The sequence below is a fragment of the Carettochelys insculpta genome, chromosome 5 (assembly GCF_033958435.1).
Source record: "Carettochelys insculpta isolate YL-2023 chromosome 5, ASM3395843v1, whole genome shotgun sequence".
Taxonomy (NCBI): Eukaryota; Metazoa; Chordata; order Testudines; family Carettochelyidae; genus Carettochelys; species Carettochelys insculpta.
In genome coordinates, this window is record NC_134141.1 from 25,958,023 (window position 1) to 25,965,601 (window position 7,579).

General features: G+C 42.9%; 1 protein-coding gene across 1 annotated transcript; it reads left to right on the plus strand.

Moving 5' to 3' along the window:
* Window positions 1-3,308: 3,308 nt before the first annotated feature.
* On the plus strand, window positions 3,309-6,006 carry TMEM252 (transmembrane protein 252). Its single transcript, XM_074994814.1, has 2 exons — window positions 3,309-3,786; window positions 4,863-6,006. The coding sequence occupies exons 1-2, from the start codon at window positions 3,494-3,496 to the stop codon at window positions 5,143-5,145; spliced, it is 576 nt and encodes a 191-aa protein (XP_074850915.1). The 5' UTR covers window positions 3,309-3,493; the 3' UTR covers window positions 5,146-6,006.
* The last annotated feature ends 1,573 nt before the right edge of the window (window positions 6,007-7,579 follow it).

Here is a 7,579-nt window from a genome sequence, read left to right on the forward strand (position 1 = left end):
AAGACAATGAGGATCAACCAGTCCAACAACACCCACCTCACACTGGGAGGGGATGACCTCGAAGAAGTGGAGTATTATGTGCATAGACGGAGGAACAGATAAGGATATCAATACTAGGATAGGGAAAGCAACAGCTGCATTCAAGACTCTCCATCCCAAATGGAGTTCACAAGTAATATCTGCAAACATAAAACTGCGGATCTTCAACACAAATGTGAAGAGTGTGCTCTTGTATGGATGCGAGATCCTGATGTACTAAAGTCTTCAAATCACAAGCTACAGACATTCATAAACAGATGAATGAGGCACATCAAATGTGACGACTTGGTCACAAATGAGGGGCTTTGGAACAGAGCAGAACAAGAACCAATAGACCAATCAAGAGAAGAAAGTGGGGATGGCCAGGCCACACACTCAGAAAACCATCATCCAGCATAGGCTGTCAAGCTCTCACACGGAACCCTGAAGGAAAACGCAAAAGAGGAAGACCTTGGACAACATGGAGAGGGTCTCCTGAGACTGAAGGCCAATAACTGGGGTACTCCTGGGGCCAGCTAGAAGTTTTGTCCCAACACAGAGTGAAGTGGAGGACATTTGTAGACAACCTATGACCTATGCTGCATGTGGAGTATAAGGGTTAAGTGGTAGTAGTATATTATTTATCAAGACCCTCTGGCAAAATAGTTGGGGTGGTGTCTACACAGATAAAATCCAATGCTAGTCAGTAACTGTTTTTAAGCCACCAAACAATACATGAATAGAGTCATGGGGAGCGCTGTGCGTCTTGAAAGGGTGAGACAAAAATGACCTTTGTGACCTTGGGGGTCCTGGGCTGGTCAGGAGTCCAAACAATGCCAGAGTAATTCAGACAGCCACAAGAGCAGTTGTAGCTGGTCACCATCCTTGGGCTGCCTGGATGCTGCTCCATGTTGTGGAGGTACAAAGTATCACCACGGTGGCATGCGCTCTGGCCCCTTCCCATCCAACATGCTCCCCACCCCTCACTAAGTGTGGTCCCTGTGCCAGGACTTCTGAAGGGGCTTCACAGTCACCTATGGCAATGCTTCACAGTGTGTCAGAGGGCATTCTCTCCCACCTGGCTGACCGGGTTTTTATTATCTTTATCTGCCATGGCAGCGCACAGGGGCTGTAGAGGAAGAATGAACCATTCTCATAGACTTAAGGCACGAAGAGATCCATACGATCATCCAGGGAGAGCATCTGCATAACACAGGCAATAGAATTCCTGCACTGGGCCAAAGGTGGCTGAACAAAAGCCTGTCCTTTAGCAAGACATCTAGTTTTGATTAAAGCTGTGAAGTGGAAAAGAGTTTCCTACAGCTCCTGGGCTATGTCTACAGTAGCTCCAGAATTTCGAAAGGGGCATGATAATGAACCTAATTGAAAGATGCTAAGGAGGCACTGCCATGACTATGCAGTGCCTCATTAGCATAATGGCAGCCACAGCACTTTGAAAGTGCTGCTTTTGATCGCGTGTGGCTCATCTACACAGGGTCCTTTTTGAAAGGACTCTGCACATTTTGAAATCCTCTTATACCTAGAACCACAGGAGATTTCGAAGTGTGCAGGGTCCTTTCGAAAAGGACTCTGTGTAGACGAACTGCACGCGATCAAAAGCGGCACTTTCACAGTGCTGAGGCTGCCATTATACTAATGAGGCACTGCATATTCGTGATAGCGCCTCATTAGCATCTTTCGATTAGGTTCATTATCATGCCCCTTTCGAAGTGCTGGGGCTACCGTAGACATAGCCTGGTACAGTCTAGCCAATTCCCTTCCCCATTGAAATACAACATTGTATTATTCACCAAATGGCATTTGAATTATGGAGTTTGATTTGCCATGTTAAATATTAACTGGCACGCTTGTTGACAGGGCCAATGAGCCACGTTTTCAACAGTTTTGAGGTGTAAATATGCAGATAGGTGCCCAGTGCCACTTTCTAAAGCACCTTAGGTGATCTGAAAGGGTGTTAAGGGCCTCGGAGCAACGTTCCCTCTAATCGCTTTCATACCTGTGTGCATTTTTTCAATCCATGAGCAGAATAAATGTTTTAAGTGCACAGAGGTATGTGAATAAGCACCAATGGCAGAAACAAAAGCTGTGGGCACTCTGCTAATCAGGTAGGCAACATCTGAACCTCTCCTGAGCGGCCCCACAAGAACCCAGCTTACAAGGAACACTGCCTAGGAGCTCTTGAAAATCCCACAAGGTGCTTATATGCAACTTTATACACCTAAACCTTAAACAATTGGCCCCTAAGTCAATAGCTGGTGCTGGAAGAAAGAAGTGTGGCAGGGCCAGAGTGGAGGGCCCCTCAGAGGGAGCCCAAATAAGCAGAGCAATCACAGGCAGCTGGGTGGGAGATGGCTCAGCCGAACTGAGACCAGCTGGCCCCAACGACTGGATTAATAAGAGGCCTTTAAAACCCTTTACAGTAGGAAGGGTAGAGACAGAGTGTGAGAGGTGAGCAAAGAAAGACAAGGAGACAGGAGTAGTGAGAGAGAACAGGTTTGAGAGGAGCACAGGAGAGCAGCAGGAACACCAGAGATCACAGAGAGAGCGCGGGAGCTTCTACAGATTGAGAGTGGGGACCTGTAACTGCTACAGCCTGGAGAAGGTACCAAGGGGAATTGTCTGGGGAAGTGACCCAGAGAGAAGAGCTGCTGTGCCAAGGGCTAAAGGAGTCGGCTCCTCCCACTGGCAGCTGCACAGGGTCCCTGGGCTGGAATCTAGCATGAGCAGGCAGCGGCTGGGTTCCCCCCAGACCACCCTTTACCCCAGCGAGGGCAACTGGGCCCTTAAGTGGTCCTAATAGACTGAATAGAGGTCCAGGAATAGGACTGACTTTGTCACAGAAGTTAGAGTAAAGAAAATAATCAACATGGAACTGAATTTAGACAAGGAGAAAAGAACTGAATTTTCATCACATGCAGATTGTTTTGTTGAATGTGTGTAATTTTTATTGATCATTGATGTTCCTTGTGTAGAAACTGGAAAGTCAGTTGTAAAAAATGCTACTGTTGCTTACCACTGTTGGAAAGAGTGAAAGAGAGCACATAATCAGCTGATGCATTTTTTCTTCAAGCTTTTAACCAAGAATTAGGAAAAAGTGGTGGTTTTCTTTAAAAGGAACCTACAGTGCGAGAAAGGACAGCCCCAAGCTAGCATGCAAACCCAAGCCCTAATAGTTAACTCTGTGACAACCACAGTATGCAACAGTGGTTTTTCCAAGATTACACTGGTCAAGAAACGACACAGGAAGAATGTATTTCCCTTTTTATGCAGCTTTATAATTATAAATTAATCCCTAAAGATATTATGTCAACTTCAGTGAGTTAATGAGTGTCGTATAACTGCCTGCTTCTTTTAATTGTCCAAAGGCCAGTTGATCCTGGAGTGCATAAAACCTTGACGAATGCAGATAGGAAGCACAGCTGAGAAAGTGAGACTGTGAGAGAGAAAGAACTAGATGCTGTGTTTAACCATGAAGTTGCCAAAAACTTTTTTCTCTCTCTCTTGTATCTTTGTGCTCTTAACTGGCTTCTCTGTTATTTGCCTGGGAGCCTTTTGCATTTCCACTGGCTCTCCTTTGTGCCAGTATGGAAATAATCTGCCCATTGCTTATTCTCTGTTACCTTTGGGGTTCTTACTCCTTGTGACTGGGATTTTCTGGAGCATGCACCATGAAATCAGCAAAAACATGGTCTACGTTTTTCAGAGAAATCCTACCCCTAGAGAAACACGCATCAACACCATAGACAGGTACGTATTGCAACGTACGTGGGCAAACTGGGGGTTGCATTTTGCAAATGTATCCGTAGCTTTAGGTCAAGGAAAAGTAACCTGCACTAGTATAAGACTTTTTATTATAATTACTTGGGTGCAGAACAGGAACCAGAACCTTCCATAAGCACTGGGTTGCAGGTAGACATTGGGTTTCAGGTAGTAACAGCAGCATTTTAGGAGATACAATCAATGCACAGGATGTATTCTGGAGAAACTATTCTTAATTACACATACTGGGCCCAACTTCATTGGCGTCGGTGGAATTACTCCAGAAGCACAGCTGACCCAGTTGTATCACCATAATAGACAACTCAACACCAGCGGCTGTGCAAGAGTTTTGGTATTGCTCCTCAGCAAAGTCTTTTTCAGAGAGAATCACTGGAATGATTCACCGTTCCTTATACGGTTTATGCTTGAGCTGGCTGTGTCAATGTCCCTGCCATTTCTGAGTGAAGGCTGATGCTTTGTGATAGTTTCTTAAACTGGTTGGCTCTCAGCCTGGTAAAGTTTGTGCAAGGTCCGTGCAGGATAAAATGACTGTCTGTTGTGGTAACCCCTCCATAAACACTGACAACAGGTACTGTAACAGCTCTATAAATACATTGCATAGCAAATCCTGGTTTGGTACCCAGGACAAGACAGATAGTTCTTTTTTAAAAAAAAAAAAAAAAATTGTGGAGTGTGGAAAATAATTACAATGCAATCAACTTTGGCAAGAAATCTACTTTCTTCTCAAATCCTAGTGCCCTTTAGTGCAGCTGTCGCACTATAGACAATTGGTGGATTATATCTGCATGACAGTCAGGAAACCTTGTCAGTTAAATTCACTTTTGAGGTTGATATTTAACATTATTTTAATGACAGCCACAGGCAGCTAGAACAGGATATTTATTTCATGTTTTCAGCTTCTTTATCCCTTCTTAGCCAGATTTCATTGTTTCTGTTTATATTTTAACCCTCTCATGAACTGTGACGAGGTGCCAAAAGCAAACCCATTTAACCATATAAATCTTTTCCACTGAATGCGTTTTTTGGGTGGGATTATTTTTCAGGCCTGATTTCTACCCTCCAAGCTATGAAGACAGCACCGATCTGGGAAAGCAGACTCTCCCAATATCACTCTCCCTTTCAGCAATGGAGAAAGAGATCAACAACATGCCACCGCCTCTGTACACCGAAAGCAGCAGAGAATTCATAGATGAACCTGGCCTTCAGGAGGAACAACCACCATCATATGAAGTCTCTGTGCAGTACCAGCCAACAGCCCAGCATGACTTAAATACACAAGGAGTCTCAGACATTTGTCCTGCACTAGTGCCAGGAGTCAATTGCTAATAATGTGACCTGTGAAGGGACTTTAGAAGGAGCAAAGCATGCCAGTTATTTGGAGACAAAGTCAGAGGATAAGACACTGCACGGGCAAAGTGGGGTTGGAAAAGAAATGGGACAGTGCTATATAACACAACTGTGTTATACTACCTGGGGCCAACAGTTGCCTGGGGACAGCACTGACCACAATGCTTTCATGTGATATGAGAGAGGTTATCTGAGGACACTTAGTATTTTAAAACAAGAACATTGTTCTCTGCCCTTTAAAGCATTTGCTCATGACATTAAGTATAACCCACCATTGTTGGTTCAAGCCAGCATCAGAGAAGTTTGGTTGCATGTTTCAATCTTTCACTGTTTTACTGTTCCCACAAAAAAAAAGTCAATACCAAATACATCTACTGTACTTTGGTCAATATAAACAGATCATCTGGTGATATGAGACTTTTTTTTCATGCCACATATCCTCTTCCTAGCCAATATTTATTGTGTTGGTCAGGTCAGCCCACTAAGATCTTGAGCAAAAACTTCCTTGAGAAACAAATGATACTGTATACGGTTACCAGCTGTATCAAAGTCATTACTTTTTACACTGGAAGGAGAAAGTGGTGCTGCTTAATGTTCCTCTATTTATTAATTTAAATTGCTTTCTTGTATCTTGTTCTTGGTGTAAATCTCCATCTGTTTAGCAATTAACTTTTGCTGATCGCGAAGACCCACTAATCCTTAAGGTAACAGCAGGTGGTTTGTGTTCTGTTTGTCCGAGTGGAATCATTTTCTGTCAGAGTGTTTGGAGATAACTGTTTTACTGTGTGTTTTTAATTGAACTCAGCAGCTTCTTCCAATAAATTTTTTTCAAATTCTGAACCAGAAGTGAGGTTTCTGTGGGTCCAGAGACACTGACATTCAATCTGGGGCTGACTGTTTGCCCCACGCTAATATTGGGAACCCCAGTTTCATAGAACTTATTTTGAAAGAATAACACCAATTGTTTTAATGAAGAAAAAAGCCTTCTGCAAGCTATTTCTTTATGTATTGTCTACATAGCTATCATGTGTTTCTATTGCATTGCTCACAACCTCTATAATAAAGAAGCAAGGATCTATTTGGGCCTGACCCTGAACCACGGAGTTCAACTGAAGTTTTGCCCTTAAGGCAACAGGAGCAGGATCAGATGCTTTATCAGTCTTGCTTCTCACTAATGTATGAGAGGAGGCAAATTACTGTAGAAAATAAAACCATGGAGAAAATAAACTGCAAAATCAGCTTTTCATACTTGAGGATTATATCCAGATTATGAATTTAACCTCTTGAACTATCATCTTTCCCTGGGTGGGGAAAAGGAGGAAAACAGAGAATGTGACTGAGGGGAAGGAAGGGAAACTACAAAGAAATGAGACGTTTTCCATAGGGGTTGGAACTACAGGTGAGGCACTCCCTCACTTGAAGTGGTTTCCATTGTGTACAGGGTATCCAGGGGGGTTCAAAAGGTCTCAGAACACCCACTCTAAAAATTGTTCCCGCACCCCTGATGTCTTCCTTGGGCCAGAAGTAGTAGGGAGTCATAGATGGTTGGCCCAGAAAAAGAGGAAAGGGAAAAGGAGAACATAAGATTAAAAATGGAAATAATTATACAGGAAATGCCACAAAGGGGTAAACACACACACACAAAAAGGAAAAAATGATTGAGATAATAAAATTCAAAAGAAAATTACAACAGGATAAAACCTCTATAACTGGAATTGGAGATACAGTTAGACAAACATAATCCATGTAAAAAGATTTTTCTAAATGATCAAAGCTGAGAACATGGGAACCTTTAGATATTATTTCAAAAACAGTCACTGGGTCTTCTCTGAGAAGGGAATATGGCAAATGATGCCTTTTTACTCAAGAAACCTGCTTCCTGAATGTGTATAGAATCAGAACAGCTGGTCTGAGGGCTGAAGATATACTTTTCCTGCTTTTGAGTCACATTGACATTGCAAGACACCGAACACTGATGACGATGGGGTTGTATATGTGTTGCTGAGGGAAGACATTCATTACAGGTGATGCAGTTTAAGCTGGCGAGATTCCAGCTTGATTCTCAGACCTAAGCTGAACATGATGTACTGCCATTAGATAAACTTCTGAAATAAAATCCTAGTTCTGTTGACGTCAACTGGAGTTTTGCTATTGACTTCAATAGGTCTGGGTTTGACACTTCCCCACCTTTTACTTTTGAATTAAGCATATTTGTTCTAGACAGCAGTGGAAAATAAACATGGAAGCCCAGAATGCCCTTTTCAGTATCACTTTTCAGAATGGCACAATTTAATCCAATTATTGACTCACTTGTGCTGCAGCTCACAAAGAATTGAACCATTTTTATGGACAGATTTTCCTTCTCCCCCACCTCTGGATCAAGTGGCTGTCTAGAAGACTGGAAGGTACGTAT

Bases quoted from the DNA above. Each gene is read 5' to 3' on its own strand.
- TMEM252 (XM_074994814.1), top strand. From the start codon at position 3,494: ATGCTGTGTTTAACCATGAAGTTGCCAAAAACTTTTTTCTCTCTCTCT. The intron at 3,787-4,862 runs GTACGTATTGCA...ATTATTTTTCAG, and splicing joins CGCATCAACACCATAGACAG to GCCTGATTTCTACCCTCCAA.